Source organism: Erinaceus europaeus, chromosome 8, assembly GCF_950295315.1.
Source record: "Erinaceus europaeus chromosome 8, mEriEur2.1, whole genome shotgun sequence".
NCBI lineage: Eukaryota > Metazoa > Chordata > Mammalia > Eulipotyphla > Erinaceidae > Erinaceus > Erinaceus europaeus.
Window position 1 is genome coordinate 65,630,717 of NC_080169.1, and position 19,074 is coordinate 65,649,790.

The window sequence follows — 19,074 nt, forward strand, 5'->3', positions numbered from 1 at the left end:
AATCTTTTGATTAACCTTTTATCAGACTATGGAATATCTCACTGATACCCCCACATTATGTTCAAAAGTGAATGGAATGTTCTTATCCCTGAATATATTCTTCGTCCAGTGTTCCTGTTTTTCTTAACAGTACTATCCAGACTTAAGCTAGAAAAACAAACCTTCTGTTTTCTGTTTTCTTGTCATTTGTCACTGTGCTCTGTAGAGAATTTCTCCTCTATGACATTTAACTCCTTTCACTTCCCAAGTGTACCACTGCTTTCTTCAGTTCAAACTATAATGGGCTTTCAGCAGGCCTGAACTAGCTACTTAGTTTGTCTTCTTCATAAGTATGTCCCATTCTAGATTTTGAGTGAAATCTCTAGTTCAAATATTATTTCACACTACTGCACATATGACCCTTTATAATATTCAGGATAAAGTAACATTGTGTCTAGTACTTCTAGGTCATAATGAGTCTATATTTAATCTTATCCCTGCACTATTGTCTCCCATTCCCCTCACTTTCAAGTCTTTTCTTATTCATATGTGTCCAACACCAAAAATGCTTTATGGATCATTTTGCCTCTGTTCTATATAGGATATTCATTGTTTTTACCTCCAAGATGTCCTACCACCACTTCACCCCCTTTTAAAATTATTTTTGTTCATTCATTCATTCATTTATTTATTCCCTTTTGTTGCCCTTATTTTATTGTTGAAGTTATTGTTGTTGTTATTGTTGTCATCGTTGTTGGATAGGGCAGAGAGAAATGGAGAGAGGAGGGGAAGACAGAGATGGAGAGAGAAAGACAGACACCTGCAGACCTGCTTCACTGCCTGTGAAGTAACTTCCCTGCAGGTGGGGAGCCGGGGGCTCAAACCAGGATCCTTATGCTGGTTCTTGCACTTTCCGCCACTTTCGTTTAACCCGCTGCACTACTGCCCTACTCCCCACTTCACTCTTTTTTAAAGACTATGCTTGTCACCTCCTCTGGGAAATTTTTTTTTTTAATCATCATCACTTTTTTTTTTTATAATCATCATGTTGGTGGAGAGAAGGGACCCTGTAGAAGTCTCGACCCATCCAATGTGATGAGAATCCAAAGATTCCCTAACTAGGGCCCCAGATGATGAGGTTGTGTGATATTGACCAAATGTGCCATTACATAATGGTATTTTTTATTTGATTATGATTATAAAGGACTTACCAATGATTGCTATGAGGTTGTATCTGAATGTTTTAATGTAATGACAGAATTAAGCCTTTACCTTTCTAGAATTTTCTTTATTTCAGTAAAAAAAAAACCTCAAAATAATTTTTACAGTAACTTTCTATGGCAATTTTCTTTATTTGTGTATTTTGATGTTGTAAGAAAACCACAACAGCCTGATACTAAGGCATCACATTTACCATAAGTCATTATATTTATATTGATACTTTATTTTAGCACCGTGGCAAACGCTAGAAGAAGCACCGTTATCTAAATAAAATGATTTACATCATTCTTCCCATGACTAGTTCTTTTTTTTTTTTTTCAGAGTCTCAGTATAAAACACTTCTAATCTTTTGCCTGAGCCTGACAGCTAACTTGCAGATAGGCCAAAGGTATTGTCTGGGGAGATGGTGTCAGAGTTGGAAATAGCACTAGAAAGCTGAATCAGGGAAGAGAGTAGCTCCCAAGTATGGGAAAAATATATAAATATTGTTGACTGAGAAATCCCAGTGATTTGATTTGGGGCCCATATTCAATGTGGAAGCCTGTGTACCATCCACTTCCCTCTTATCCTGTAGACTTGTCAATATTTTTATATTTTATGAATAAACTTAAAAAATAAAGAACACTTCTGATCTAAAGGAGCTACTAATAAATCATTAGGGCATCTCCAGGTTTAGTTTTTAAATGAGAACATACGCTCTGATGGGTCCTTATTTATTCATTTGTGTACTGTGAGTCTCCTCAGCTCAAATGTTAAGAGTCTTATTTGTCTTTATGGCCCTGTAGCTCTGGTGGAGTATGTAAATGACGACCAGCACACCATCATCTGTTTTATTAAACAAATTGGTAAATAGTCTAAACCAGGTATTTCTGTGCTGTGTATGGCTGCAGTGTGAATAGCTGTGAGAAAAAAATAAACATACATATCACAGAGCTAAAATATATCCTATCTTACCCTTTAAGAAAAACTTTACCAATTCCTGTTCATGGAGGTTGATGGTTAATATACTGCGCATAAAGATACGTTGTATGAGTGAATGGTAGAAATTAGGTGATTAGGAAATAGACACATAACAAATTGCATAAGACTTAATAGAAACCTTGCTAGAAGTATTCAGTGGTTTAAAGGACTTCTTAAAAACAGAAGCATAACGTATCTACAAACCTCTAAATCCTTTAAAATGTTTGCATTGCAAGAACTTGGCAATCTGGAACTTAAAGCCAAATAAGGACAATCACGATTCACACTCTCCATTTCAGATGATACTACCACTCACCTGTCACTTTTTCACTTGCTTAAAAAATGATCTGACACAGCAGATAAATGATCAGAGAACTGAATTTTTGTTCTCTTTTTAAAATAATCTTAACTTAAAAATAAGTTTAAAAATACCAAATGATCTTACTTGTAAATGGATCTTAAGAAATAAGAACAGAAAGGGAAAACACAAAAACAAGACTTGGACTAGGTCTGGTTTATTGTACCAAAGCAAAGGACTCTGGGAAAGAAGAGGGAGGGAGGTGGTGGAGAAAACCTAGAGATCCTGTTGCATGGTGCACAATGAGAGGAGATGAGTTGTATACCTTTGTTTCCACAACTGCACCGTAAATCATTACCCTCCCCAATAAAAACATTAAATGTATATAGATGGTCCAATATATGAATTTATTTTTCTTTTGTGTAGCTAGGGACTTGAACATGTATAGTTTCACTGTTCTGAATCTTCTTTTTATGTAGACAGCAAGGGAGAGATATATAGATACAAAAATAGGAGAGGTTACCATAGCACCAGAACTTCCTCTAGTGACACTTAACATCCCATATGGTGCCAGGGAGGTCTCATGACACACAGTTTATTTCCTACTCTTGCATGTATTACACTGTGTTGAGTATCTAAACATACTAATCATTGACTCTTCATAGAATTGTTACTGCGTATTAAGCATAATCACCTTAATTGTGCTATATTGACTTTACATAACTGTTGAAATCATAGCTTGTGTTTTCTACATTCTGCACCTAAAACTCCAGTATGCTATGTAATAGTATAGTTTGCTCAATTCCATCCAACTGCATTTAACACAAACCCATCACATTCTACTGCCTGCTCCATTGCATCATAGATATTGGAATGAAGAATGTGGTAACTAACCTAAAGCCTCTGGAAGTAGAGTAGCAGGGATGCAAATAAGCAGAGATTGTGAAAAACAGGAAGTATAGGTATTTAGAAAAAACTACAGGAGAGTGGGGAGGAGCTTCTATTATGTTGGGTAAGGGGGAGTTGGTGGGCAAATTGAGGAACATTGCAGAAAGGAGGATATTTAACTGTGATGGAAGATTGGGTTGGTAGAAGAACCAATCTATATACAACCACATAAGAGGCAAGGGTCAATATTGGATCCTTTTGGAGGAACTGTTCTTTTTTTGTCTCCAGGGTTATTGCTGGGGCTCAGTGCCTGCACCATGAATCCACTGCTCCTGGAGGCCATTTTTCCCCCTTTTGTTGCCCTTGTTGTGGTTATTATTGTTATTGTTGATGTCGTTTTTTGTTGGATAGGACAGAGAGAAATGGAGAGAGGAGGGGAAGACAGAGAGGGGGAGAGAAAGACAGACACCTGCAGACCTGCTTCACCATCTGTGAAGCGACTCCCCTGCAGGTAGGGAGCCAGGGGCTAGAACTGGGATCCTTACACCACTCCTTGTGCTTTGCGCCAAGTGCGCTTAACCCGCTGCGCTACCACCTGACCCCCAAACTGTTCTCTTTTATATATACATATGTCTCACCTATATGCCTATATATATTATGTAGACTAATTAAGACTTTAAATTAGGAAGGGCATTTTCTAAGTAGAATAGCGTGGCAGCAGTGGGATGAATGGATGAAAGTGAGCTGAACTTGGAGTCAGGGAGATTTATGGAATGTTATAGCAGAAAGCCCAAGCAAGTGTTGTCATAATGTCAGAAAAGATGATAGCTACATAAGAGCTAGAACTAACTTGACCTTGCTGTCTATCATCTCCTGTTATATTTCATGACATCAAAAAACCTTTAAGTCAGTTTTAAACGCTTATTTTAGGAGTTTCTGCTTTCAAAAGATGTTGAATCACATAATATTTTAAAGTTATTTTGGAATGATTTAAGCTGTTTCAACCAGTTTGAAAGTAATAAATTAAAAATTTTTGGATATTATGAAGTCAGTGAAACTTAAAAATATAGGATTTCTTGGATTACAAAGAAATGGTTTCTATAATATTAAGGTGTTTGCTGAATAGTGAAGTATAACATTTATTTAATTATATGATATACACAAAGACTAAGGATGTCTATAACAGTAATGAGTGTATTTTAATCAGAAAAAAATATGTTCATAATGTTGCAAGCATCATGGAAACTGAATAGTGATATGTTTTTATTTTATATATTGCTATTTATACATTCTATAAATAATAATAATATCTGAAATGCATATGTTTATATACATACAGGTGGAGAATTTTCTACTCATACAAATAAATTGTAAGAATATTAACCTCATATTGCCTTAGAAATTCTACCAAAATCTACTCATACTGTTATGTAATGTGATTCTGCAAGTTACTAACCTGGACTTTAATTTATGAGATTTGTTTTATCTTGTTTTCACTCTGAATTGCTCATGATATTTGAACTAAGGGATGTCTCTTCCTGATTAAAGGCAGCTCATATGTACTGTGTTTCAGTGTATCTGATCTTTCCATCTTAAGATCACCAGGCAACTCTGTTCTAAAACTGGTTGACAAAAACCCTTAAGTACCAAGCAGCGTATGCCCCATTAACAGCATCACCCTTATCCCCAGGAGCCTTGTTATCCTTCTTCTTGAACCATATCTCATTAGTCAGCTCCAATACTTTTTGATCCTTCTTTGTGAATTCAGCAACCCAGATTTATATGTGGACAGTAAATTCCCTGTGCATTTAGATAGCCTCAGAGCAAAGGAGAGAAATTGCCCTATCTAATCTGGTTTATAATTTTCAACAGGAGTTTTTTTTTTTCCCAGCTTTAGCAGAACTATGTGTGCATACCCACTACCCTCTGTCTCTGTGGTACATGAAATTATATGTAATCTAATTTTTTTTCCACTTGAAATTTGGTCTGTGTTATATTCAGAGAAACATAAGCTGGTGTCATTTGTCTCCAAGAAAACTGTTATCTTTGATTGTAAAAAATGAACTGTTCACCAAAATTATATAGTACATTCAATGTTCTCATTAGAGAGATATTTCCCTCAGCACGCATTCTTTTATAATAGTGCAAATACACTTAGAAATATTGACCCATTATTTTCTAATTAATATTCACAGAAAGAAAATTGAATAATGTTGGACCTAACTTAGGAATAATGTAAGCTAAAATGTTACTTAAGGAAGGAATTAATTCTTGGTCCTGTAACTCATCCTAGCACCAGAATATTATTCACTTAGTAGGATAAGGATGTGTGTGTGTGTGTGTGTGTGTGTGTGTGTGTGTCTGTGTGTGTCTGTGTGTGTCTGTGTGTGTGTGTGTGTGTGTGTGTGTGTATAATTATATAATTATTTTTTTGCCTCCAAGATTCTGGTTGGGGCTTGGTGACTGCACTATGAAATCTACTGCTCCTGGTTTGTTGCTATTGCTGGGTAGGAAAGAGAGAAATTGAGAGAGGAAGGGAAGATAGAGAGAGGGAAAGGAAAATAGACACCTACTGGTCTGCTTCACTGCTTTTGAAGGGACGCTCCCTGCAGGTGGGGAGCCAGAGTTTGAACCAAGATGCTTGCACCAGTCCCGGTGCTTCTTACTATGTGTGCTTAACAGGGCACACCACTGCCCAGCCCCTGTAGGATATATATCTTATTATATTAGTCCTAACACATGGGAGTGCTGTGGCACCTAGGAAAAAGCTCTGGTAATGTGGTAACACTCACCCTCGGTCTCTATCACTGTTCTCTCTTTCTCTGAAATAGAAAGAATGAGCAGTGAAACAGAGAGCAATGAAGACATATTTACATGAATTTCCAGCACCTCCAAAAGCAACAATAACAATAAAAATAAACAGTAACAACTCATTATGACATTTTCACCTATTAATTATAAGTGTAAGCCATTAATCCCCAATAAAGAAGTTAAAAAACTCATTGTGACACTTTTCACATATTAATTATAATTATTCCATCTAGTAATTTTTAATAATATTTTAAATTCCCCATCTGTAAGTCATATCATTCAGTATTCATCCTTCTCTTTTTTTGGTTTATCTCACTTAACATGATTCCTTCAAGTCCCAGCCAAGATGACATCACCTAGCTCCAGGAATTTTTTTTTCACAGCTAGGAAAGCTATATCATAAATATTTATTACTCTAGGGAGTCAGGGGTAGCGCAGCGGGTTAAGTGCACATGACGCAAAGTGTAAGGACTGGCATAAGGCTCCCGGTTCAAGCCCCCGGCTCCCCATCTGTAGTGGAGTCGCAGTCTGCAGTTGTCTCTCTTTCTCCACCTCCGCCCCGCCCCCACCCCCACTCCCCGACCCCTGTCTTCCCCTCCTCTCTCCATTTCTCTCTGTCCCATCCAACAATAATGACAGCAACAACAATGATAAACAACAAGGGCAACAAAATTGAAAATAAATAATTATAAAAAAATAAATAACATATATTACTCCAGTACATAGTGACAGCAGATATTTATCAATATTTAGACAGATTATGTAACTTATGATGAAAATGACATGAGATCGTGTCACTCCCAGTTGTGTTGTGTTTTTTGGGTTAATTATTTCAATATTTACAAATGATGCAATGTTTCCAAAATTCAAATATATATTAAACTTCTCTATTCCAATGAAAAATGCCTCATGATGTGAGAGTTTTTCAACAAATTAGGCACTAGACTTATAGGGACTGTCAATTTATCTTAAATAGAGAGATAGTTACAGTTCAGTTGTTGTATATAAAGGAAATGTGATTGAAATGAATAAAAATGACAACATCAAAATAATATTCTAATAAGTAAACAGAATCTGCTGCCTTATAAGATATGTAAGAAGATACACACTTTGTAGTTTTAAAAAACTTAGTTAAGTGAATTATATGGAACATCATGCTCACAGATTTAGAAACGTTTTTGGCATTCACATTAACTGCAAAAGGTCTTTGAGAGTCTGTATTTCTATTCAGATTGTAGGTAAAAGCATTACAAATACATGAAGTTAAATCATTAGTTTTAAGTAATATCTAAATCTGGTAATAGACTCCTCACTACTAACAATGTCAATTATTAATTTGATTTAAAAATTACCAGCAAGAAAATTTTACAATACTTGAAATACAAAGCAAAGATTTTTTTTTACAACCTTGCCTATTTTTATATTTCTAGTGCAGAACCTCTACTCCCTCTAAGAAAATTTCTCAGATAATTATCTTTTCATTGAAAGTGACATTAAAGCTCTTCAATTAATAAGCATGATTTTAGATTCTTATTTCTCTATTCCCCCTGAGTTGTTCCTGTTTTCTTTAATAATAAAATGAATTTCTTCTGAGGTCCTCCTATGAGCCTATAATTTGCAGATTTCATTAAAGCAGAACAGCTGTGTTCTGGGAATTAGCCAGGTGCTCAATCTACAGGAAACTAAAGAGATATGAAGCAAAGCCAGAAATCTCAGTAACATGAGGGTTAGAGAATTGACAAGGACAAGGACCTTTTAATATTTGTACCAAATTAACTGTAGGAATAAGGCTTATCTCCTCATCAAGGTCTACATGTGCCATAAAGCCTTCTGTTCTTCCATCCTCAGTGGGAGGTAGATTCTGGTGCCTGAGATGTGATTAGAGAGATTAGATTTGGTCTTTCCATCTCCCTGTACCTTATTAATCTTTCATTTACACTGGGATTAGATGAGATTCCATTAGCCAAATCCACTGAAAAGATTCATTCATTTTAATATTTATGCACACTGTCTAGTCCTTAAAGTGGATTCTTTTTGTCTGTACACTTAATTGGATCAGTGGGTTTCTTATTAACATTTCCTTTCTTTTTAGAGATTAGAGGTGATGAATAAAATTAGTCACATCTGACTCAGTTCAACTGTTAAATGCACTCTTTTAATGATGATGTCTGAAGGGGGGGAAATGGACATTTCCATAAAGGTAAAAAATAAGTTCACTTTAAAACCACACACTTAAGTGTTGAAGCACTGAAAATAAAAGAAAATAAATAAACAACAAAGCAAACAAACAAACAAAAAACCAAACCAAAGCTCTTAATATTCTGTGAATGTCCAAAGCTTGTAAAAGGGTCAAGAGGGATGCCATTTAATGACACAAGAAATATAGCTTTAAATTCTTATTTAGAATAAGTGTGTTCAGAGTTTCTGGTATTGAAATAAAAATTTTACTTAGAGGATGTCAACATGTTGCGTGGAATATTAGATCAGTTTAATATTGTGGTCTGAGAATTAAAAAAATAAAACACATTTTAATTTGAATTTATTTTATTTTTTCTAGCACTGAGTGCTCACTCATATGTGATTCCACCACTCCTGGTCCCATTTTCATCAGTGATTTTTTTTTTTTTTAAAGATTTCAGAGAGAGAGGAAGAAAATCACCATATGGCCTAGTTTTGAGCTCCAGCACACTATGAAAGGTGTGTGCAGTGGCACAAAAAGCTGCTGTAAGAGCACCTGGCTCTGGAAAAAAAAAAAAAAAAAGAAAGAAAGAAAGAAAGAAAAGAAAAGGAAGGAAGGAGAGAAGAGAGGAAATCTAGTGTTAGCATCCTGTCTAAATTGTCATTTTAAAAGTTAGATGAAATTACAGGGACCCGGTGGTGATGCACCTAGTTGATCACATGTGTTACAATGCTTATGGACTCAGGTTCAAGCCCCCGGTCCCCACCTACAGGAGGAAAGCTTTGCATGTGGTGAGGCAGTGCTGCAGGTGTCTCTCTGGCTCTCTCCCTCCCTCTTCCCCCTTGATTTCTTGCTGTCTCTATACATAAATAAGATAACACAAAAAAAATCATAAAAAGGTTAGATGAAATGACATATGGGAAGAGTCAAACATAACTATAGACACATAGTGACTGCTTAAAACTTAGACATAATATTTTATTATATGTGGCAAAAATTTAAAAAGTGCTAATTTTATCTTAATGTGAAGCTATAACATAGTGACACTTAGCTCTGTGGTAATAATGTAATAAATATTTTTGCTAGTTTTCTTTTTTAATTTTTTTATTTAAGTGTGATCATATTTAACAGGCATTAATGCACCCAGTAGAAAGCATCATGCTCAAGGAACTGGGTTCAAGCCCCTGTTCCTCACATGCAGGGGGGAAACTTGAAGAGTGGTGAAACAGTGCTGCAGGTGTGTGTTTCCCTTGTACCTTATCTCCACCTCCTCAGTTTCTCTCTATCTGAAAAAGTATCACCATCAGAAGTAGTGGATAAAACAATAACATCAGTAAAGATGGTTTTTAATATAAAAATGAAAAACCTTAGAATCTAGCAACACTATATGTCTACATACAGGGATATGTCCAAAAGATGCAGAAACAATGATTTGAAAAGATATATACTTACTTTTGTTCACAATAGCAGTATTAACAGTAGCCAAAACATGGAATCAACCTGGATGCTGCTTAACAGATGGATATAAAATCTGTGGAAGCTCTAAGTACTACTCTGTAAGTTAAAATGATACTATTGTATACTAAATGGATACAATTGGCAGTGATTCCACCAAATCAAGTAAGGGGGGAATGTCAGCTACAGGAAAGTTTCACTCATTTGGGGCCTATATATAGAGCAAATACTTTCACAAATAAAAATAAAAAGGAACCGGAGCCAACCTGGGCTGCTGCTTACTCAGCGACCTGGGAGAGGAACCGGAAACTGGCTGAGCGGCAACACAATGCAATGCCTTTATTGATCAGAGAAAATGCCTTTATATCTTTTGAAATGGAAATTGAAGGTCAGAAAAGGAAATGGCTAGGAGAGGGGTTGGAGAGAAGAAAAGAGCTTGAAGGGAGCAAGCTTCCATCTAACCAATGGGGATTAAACCAATACCTTGCAGGCAGGGTGGGTCTCAGGCAAAACAATGATTATGTAAACAGACCACAGCATCAAGCAATGCAGGGGACCTGGCGTAATGACCAACAACTAGTGTGTCTCTTAGACTCTGTAGCCAGTAATGGGGTACTGGGATGTTGGTAATGAAATATGCACACACATATACAAATGTAAAACCATACCTGGAATTCCATCAATTATAAATCAATATTAATAAATAGCAATATTGGGGCCAGGTGGTGGTACACCTGGTTAAGTGCACACACTGCAGTCCACAGGATCCAGGTTCAAGCCCGTGGTTCCCTCCTACAAGGGAAAGTTTCACAAGTGGTGAAGCAGGTGTCTCTCTGTCTCTCTCCCTCCATATCTTCCGCTCCTCAATTTCTCTCTGTCTCTATCCAATAATAAAAAATAAATAAATAAATAGCAATATCTAGTTTGTTACACAGATTTACTATTTATAGGCATTATATAAATGTCAAGAGATTTTTTGTGCTTTAAAAAGCATATTTTGATACAAAGTGATCAGTTATGTATTAAGTGAATCATAAATATATCTTCTTCTTTTCTAGCACGTATCTGTTTAACTGAAAATTTTTCATTAACAGTTTTGCATATTAGAAATAACCTTAAATTTTTCTCACCAAATAGTCACAAACTGTGGTCAGTACATGATGAATTTCTGAATTTTCAGCCCACAACTAAGTTACAAAATAGATATTCAGTCTTAAAAGGGACCAATAGTGCACCACTATACAGACTGATGTATCAAGAAGGAAATTGCATTAAGGACTTCTCAATGATTCTGTAGTTTGTGTCATAAATAAAATAAAGATGTACATTTTGTATTTAGAAAAATTGACAACAAAAGTTCTTTTGTGCTATTACAAATTAGATTTTTCTTTCTTCTCTTAAGAAGCTAGATTGAATAATAGAATACTCTACAAAAGAGAGACTCACTGAACACCAAGGACACTTTTTTGAAAACTAAGTGTAGGGAAGAATAGAGATGTAAGCTTGACATTCTGAGGCACTTATCAGTGAAATGCTGTTATGCCATTCAAAACAGAGGACTCAAAGTCAAGGTTTGCTTTCCCAGCATTCACTGCTTCTAAGAGGCTTAGCCTTGGACTTCTATAAAAGAGCCTTGCCAAATCTAGTTTTCTAACAAAGATAAAGATATTAATTTCTTAAAAGTTAGTAGAAAATGAGGAATAGTTTCATTCTTAAAGCAGATGTAAGAAACAGCTTACCTCATTAGTAACTGGCCGTGGTTCAAGGATAGAGCATCATTGACTAATTTGACTTGTGTGGTGAAAATGCAAAAATCTTTCATGTACTCCCTATTGCCATGCATGAGAGAAATTAGATGTTTCCTTGAATGTAAATCATAACTTTGGGGAAGTCAACAAAAAGCATAGGAGGGAATATAGTATAACAATGTTAGATAATGAAATACCTATATCATATAAATAGACTATATGCAAATGAAATTATTGAATTTTAAATTAAAATTTAATTGAATTATTATTGATTTATTATACTATAAAACTTTAGTGTATTGCATCAAAGTAAAAGACTCTGGGGTGGGTGGAGGGGAGAATACAGGTCCAAAAAGGATGACAGAGGACCTAGTGGGGGTTGTACTGTTATTTTGAAAACTGGGAAATGTTATGCATGTACAAACTATTGTATTTACTGTCAAATGTAAAACATTAATACCCCTCAAAATATAGAACTAACACCATATATATATATATATATATATATATATATATATATATATATGAATATATATATATATTCACATGTCGACAGGGGTATGAATCCACACCATCCCCACCACTAGAGTTCTGAATCTTCACTCTCCTCAATGCAATCCACCACATTTCCCCTAAAGTTGTAGAAATGGGCCATCTTCTCTACAGCTATCTGTCCACATTTATACATTGCCCTTTCTTTTTCTGAATCAATCCTTTTTCCCCCTCTAAGCCACTCATAACATCATAGCTACCTCCATATGTCCCTCTCCTTTTCCTTCTCTCTCTCTGGGTGCTCATGGAGCTGCAGTGCAGCTTCTTCCCCTCTGGGAGTATGGATCAAGGTTGTTTATAGGGAGCTGCTTCTGTCTTCTGTAGCTGCTTCTCCGCTGAGCATGGACGTTGACAGATTGATCCATACCCCCAGCCTGTTTCTGTCTTTCCCTAGTGGACCAGAGCACTGGAGATGAAAGGGTCCAGGACACATCGGTGAGGTCATCTGCCCAGAGAAGTCGGGATGGAGTCATGGAAGCATCTGTAGCTTGGTTTCTGGAAGGTAGCATGACCTAAATTGAGACAAGATGGTTAATGAACAGGAACCAAAAAGTAGGATCAGAGCAGATGAAAGTAGGGATTTTAGGATAGAAGAAAGTTAGGGAAACCATTTTAAGCATGTTCCTGAAGACATAGAACTATAGGAGTTTTGCTTGAGTTTGGTAGCTAGCCTGAGGTTGGACAAGGTTGGATACTGTCTTGAGAGAATCGTGTCAGAATAAGAGGAAAGGGCTGGAAAGTTGGATAGAGCAGGGAGTCACTCCTGTTCTTATAAAAATAAAATCTGTGGCTAAAATTAACTATTTACCTCTATCTACCTGCTTCAGAGCCCATATGTAAATCCTAACACTCATGTTTTTAGAAATAGTTGCCACCAAAAGATACAATTTTATCTGTGAAGTTATTGAAAAGCCTCACTGTTCTCTCGACACCAGGGAAGCAGTTTCATTTGAGTCTCAGGGTAGAGAAATAAACTTCATTCCACCATTGGTAATGAGAAAAAGGATGGAAAGTGGAGTGGCAGACACAGGATATGAATAGGATATATATCACAATAGGGTTCTGCAGAATGTCTCTGCAGGATCTCTCTAATCTTTTCCTGTGGGCCTTTCTGTGCTTCTATTTATTGGGTATGTGTGTATACAGTTGTGTTAAGTATAAGCATCTTAAGGATATACATAAACATCTTAAGGACATGAATAATTGAATGATCTCTCTCCTAATATGTTGGCCACTCTGCTGGGCTTGTTATCTCCAATTCTAGTTAAATGAGGTTCTATGTTTACTCTGCAATCTTGACCTTACCCCAAGCATATAGGTATAATTTATCAATATCAGATAAGGTCTCTGCTAGCCTGAAGACATTTTGACCTACTATCTGTCTTTACTCTGATATTAGCCAAACATCATGGAAGTTGGAGAAAGAACTGCAGAGACAGCAAAGAATTTCTGACTTGTCTTATATAATGCATTGCTATTAGTAATTAAAGAAAATAGTGCAACCAATATAACAGGGTTTATAATTCAGGAGCCTATCAATAAATCAGGGGTTTGTAACATGATGCAAGAAATATCAGAACTTTTTTTCAAAAAACAGCTTATTCAAACAAATTGTTGAACAATCATGGACCTAAAGACTGTAATAGTGCAGATGAGGTGTTGGGGGGTATTCCCTGCATGCTCTTGTGTACTTCTGCTTTCAGGTATATATATTTTCCCCTAGTTTATGGGCACAGGTGAACCTATGCTCTATCTCAGGGGACCTGGACTATACCTCGGTTTGGGGACTTTATTGGGGAATGGAACGCCTGGAATGGAATTAGAGAATACTATGAAAGGAAAGGTCTCACCTGAGTAATGAAGCTGAAGGGTTGTCATTCCACACCTGAAGTCTCTGGTCACAGTCTGAAGTGAAGCATACTGGGGTGGCACTTGTTGCATTGATTACGTTGCGTTCCGCTGATGCAATATTATTTGATTTGAATTGAGAGCAGCATGCAGAAAAGTGGGCCCCACCCTAAGGTTCCAGGACTGGGGGAACTATAGGCTCTATAGTGGAAATGTGAGGTTTCTGTTGTCTTAGGGTTCAAGAAGACAATGGATAGTAATTGTTATCGTCACATTATTTGGTGATAGGGTTAACTTTGGAAAGTCCCTTTGATAGGGTTTGGGGTATAATACCCAGCATCTTGTATATAGCTGTGCTACCGGTTGCTTCTGTTCTCCTTGGTCTAGGCTTTTGGGAGAGACAACATATCAAAGACAGCCTATGTATTAAAAAGACTTAGTCTGTGTTTTAAGAAGTTCTAGACATATCATCAGTTTTTCGCCTCTCATATTAATTAAATAGTGGGTTATATGTTTACACTTTAATAGGATTGTACATAAGGTACAGGATTTTATAACTACAACCTCACAAATGCAAGGTGTAAACTATTCTGCTGAACTGCACCCCCAGCTCTACAAAAGAAAACTTTCTACCTGAGAATTTTATTGAGGCAAAATGTGATAATATTACAATGTATTTACAAAAAATAACAATACGGTTTTACAGTCTGGACTAATTATTTGCAGTAAGAAATCAATTTTCTAAGGAATTTGGTCCTCCCTCCCCTTTACTGAAAGTATCATATTGTAAACCTTTTAATTTAAATACTATTATATCAGAAAAATAGGATAAACTAAAAATAATGATGGCAGAGAAAGACTTTGTTTATAAACATCAGCGCTCCTAACCATAACCCTTAACGTTCAGATCTAACTAATTTTTCACCGAGTGATAGTCAGAAAAGTTCCTTAAAAATACCTTTCTAAACACACTCTACGTACACATGTAAATGTGAGTGAAAGAGAGAAGAGCCAGCTTGGGCTGCTACTCACTCAGTGACGCAGGAGACAGATGACTTGTGGACCAAGCACGTGGTGTGGCAATGCAATCATGAAATGACTTTTACTTATTTTAGCACAGCTGATATCCTGAATTGTGGTAATAGCTTAGAAAAGAAGAAATGTTGGGCATGTTAATAATCCAGGATAAGCTATTTAGTTTTAGGAGACTAGGAAGATAAAGGTCTGTATATTTCATCACACCAAATCATGCATGTTTGTTAGTCAAAAGTCATTCATAATGTAGACCAGAACCACAATCAATTTATTGACTCTGATGCTTTTTTCTCATGTTTTCTTTTTGTATTTTAGTTTATTTTAATATAATTTAGAACAAAAAAACTTTTTCAAATAGATGACCTGGAATTTTTGTTTCAAATAGATGACCTAGAAAATTTTAAAAACATTGCCATATTGATAAGTAAATTTCAGAGCTTGTCCATTTTGCCCAGTATGTAAAAGTATAATTAAAAATCAGTATGTCAGGTCTACTGTGTAACAGTTGTTAAGCTATCAAATAAAACTAAAAAATAAAATTAGCATACTTGAAAACAAATAAAACTTTATTAAAATAATTAGATGTCACTTGTTGCTTTATATAAATTAAAGAGTTAAGGAAATTGAAGAGATATTTGGAATAGATTGAAGATTAATAAAGTCTATCTGCAGCATAAATAAACATGATTATTTGTTCACTAGAAATATTATTATGAAATCCATGAATGTGTAAAAAACACAATGCCTCATTTTCTATGATGTTTTCTATACTACTATAAATATTCATAAATGGTGTATATTAGTTTCAGGTTATCTGTATGAATATCAATTCTCATATAACTGGCCACTTAGTGATCATTGGATCATGCTTTTGAATATGAATTCACTACTATCTCAAATGTACTATGAATCTGACCCAGCTCATGAATATTCACACACACACAACTGGTCTTCATGAAAGTAATTGCATCCAAAGATGGAAATCTTGTTAGTTTGAAATAATGAAAAATGTATTAAGGTGCTTGTCCCAGAATAATTTCACGTCCCCCTTGTTTTCTTTTTCTTTTCTTTTCTTTTTTGTTTACTTTTTTGGCAATGAAACACATATACTGTGCCTCTTTCTTATAGAAATGCTCTTTTTATCTTAAAAATTCCCATGCATGATTTAACCATAATTGCTTTGCTTGCTTTATTTCCTGTAATCACAGGAGAATAGATGTTAAACGGTGTCTCCTCGCACATTTTCCCTAGACTTGGTAACAGTGGCTCAGTCTGCTAACTTGTTGGGAATGAGTGAGAGTTGGTACTACATATGTTACATGAAGAAAAAAATAAACAAAGATCGTTATTTTCTGTCTTATTTCAGTGCAAAGGCAAAATAATCTCATGTCAATTAAGATTCATGTATTAGATATATGTACTATTATTATAGAGTCCAAAATTATAAAATATATGCTATTTTTCTAATCACTTTATTGAGGAGAAATAATGATTTTCAAGATGAATGTCATAGATTGGTATGTGCATGCCACACCCACTAGCAACTAAAGTCACCCTCTGCGATCATTCACTGGGTTCTCAGCACTCACTGGAATGATTCCTACGTTTCCCTTTTATAGTAATTGGCTCTGTTGCAATAGACCACAGCTAGTCTGTTTCACCTTATATTTTCCTTTTCTTTGAGGAGTTCCACCTGTGAGTGAGATCCTCCAGGATACAACCTTCTCTTTCTGGCTTACCTCACTTACAAATCATCTCCTATTTAAACCCATGTTTTCATTTCACATTATAATTGCTTCTCACATTATGATAGTTGCATTTTTCCCCTAAAGTCTACTAAGATCTGCTAATAGTTTTAAAACGACATAAAGATAAATGACTATATCTATATTAGTGGAACTGACCAGGAAATCAATATATTATTTGTAAAAGTAGTGATAGAATATTAGATACTTACTGTTTCTTATACTGATATCATGAAGCTTCTGAATGAGGTCTTTGTTTTGTAAAAAAAAAAAAAAAAAACTATATATTTTTTTCCTGTTGTCTACATGCAATCAGTAACACTATGCACAATGACAAACACCTATTTCTGAAACTTAGAAAACAAGATAGTCTAACATTGTTGAAAGGTCCATCTATTTAATCTATCTATTGTCAGATTATCTGTCATCAATTGTTCCTAAATGTGGTTCTCAAACTGTGTCTTGAGGTGTCTTGTGGTTTGTTCAATACTAAATCAAGGGGAGGAATATTTACCATCCCTTGTCAACCTGGAGAGCTACGCTATTTCCTATTTTAGGCCTTATAAATAATTGTCACAATGGAACACTTTGCTTCACATGGGTGTTCTGACAATTGTTGGAGAGTTTTTCCTGATACAAGTGGGGAATGAAAGTAGAATCTAGTGGACAGAGGATAGAAATGCCACTAAATAGTCAAAATACAGGGAAACCATAAAATGCCCTGCCTCAACTCTGAGTTGAAGAAAGCTGTACCTAAAAATTTGGACAGCTACTGGATGAGAGTATTTTCATAAGTAAATCAATGCTAATTCATATTACTTTCCTAATAAATGAAGAAATACTCTTTTAAAACTATAAATTTGTACTCATTGATTTTTTCCCTTTTTGATTGTCAGCAACAATTGTATTGAATGAACTCAACTGGACAAGTGCCTTAGATGAAGTTTTCAAAAAAAATCAAGAGGAAGATCCTTCACTGTTGTGGCAGGTGTTTGGCAGTGCCACTGGCCTGGCCCGCTATTACCCAGGTACGTGTTTAGTGATTAATATCTGCCAAACAAAGTTGTAAGTACCGACCTAAATGTTTCCTGAGGGTTATACATTGGACCAAAATGCCAGAAAAAACAGTGAAGCAGTTGACTCTGCCATCAGGCCAAATGCACTGAGACCTTGAGGAAGTTTGTAAAAATGTAAAATTTCAATGAACCCTAAAACAATTTTGAGGAAAGGATTCAAATGTTCATACTTCAGTTAGTTGTGAAGGAAATGAAAAATGGAATAGAATTTTTATATTTGAATTGGTGTTTCAAGTATAAATTTCAAAAACAAAAGCTTCAAACTCTTATCTGTCACATTGTCAGCTTCAGCATAGTATTCTTAATCATTAACCAGGATGACAAGCAAATTGTGAGATCTCAGAGGTAACTTCACTGAATGTGCACTCCAAGAGAAATGGGAGCAGCTACCCAATCCCCTAGTTTAGAGCCTAAATCTATTTAAGTTTTATATTACATCATAATTCCATATTTCAAAAGGGGAAATTCAAGCAGGAAGCAGGACAAACACCAGAGATGTGAGCGGACAACTTAGGCTAGCAGTAAGTGGTAACTGAGTCCTAAACATTCTAGATTTCATAGTATCTTTTAAGACTGTCAACTTTAGTAAGCTACTGTTTTAAGGGAACTTTACCTGTATAAGGGAACTTTATGTGTCTGGGAACTATTCACAAGATCACCTATGTAGTTTAAATGTACTTGTACACATATCAAAGAGTACTTTAGAACTGCAAAATAGTAGATGATTGTTATGATGGAGTAAATGCCAACGAGAATAATTTTAAGATATATGGCTTGTAAGTTGAGTACATGCCATGTCATGTGCCAGGCCCAGCTTTGAGGCCCAGAGCCACACAAAGTTGCACAGAAATCCAGGGACTCTCCCTTGCTGTGGTGCCTTTCTTCTTTGTTTCTCTCTCTATCTGAATGGGAAAGTCACATAAGAGTAGTGAAACTAGAAAGTTGGGCGGTAGCGCAGCAGGTTAAGCGCAAGTGGCGCAAAGTGCAAGGACTGGCATAAGGAACCCAGTTTGAGCCCCCACTTCCCACCTGCAGAGGAGTTGTTTCACAGGCTGTGAAGCAGGTCTGCAGGTGACTATCTTTCTCTTGCCCTCTCTTTCTTCCCCATCTCTCTCCACTTCTCTTTATCTTATCTAACAATGATGACATCAGTAACAACAACAATAATAACTATGACAACAATAAAAAACAAGGGCAATAAAAGGGAAAAAATTTTAAAAAAAGAATTAAGAGTGGTGAAAATATGCATGCATGGTGCAACAACAAAAAAATAATGTTA

At 35.8% G+C, this 19,074-nt stretch overlaps 1 protein-coding gene across 9 annotated transcripts in view; it reads left to right on the plus strand.

Annotated features, from left to right (window-relative positions):
• CACNA2D1 (calcium voltage-gated channel auxiliary subunit alpha2delta 1) overlaps window positions 1-19,074 on the plus strand; it is a 539,106-nt gene that overhangs the window by 376,349 nt on the left and 143,683 nt on the right. For all 9 annotated transcript variants that reach the window (XM_016190308.2, XM_060196324.1, XM_016190309.2 and 6 more), the window contains exon 7: window positions 17,616-17,747. In XM_016190308.2, coding sequence (XP_016045794.1) covers window positions 17,616-17,747 — 132 coding nt within the window. The remainder of the gene's footprint in view (window positions 1-17,615; window positions 17,748-19,074) is intronic.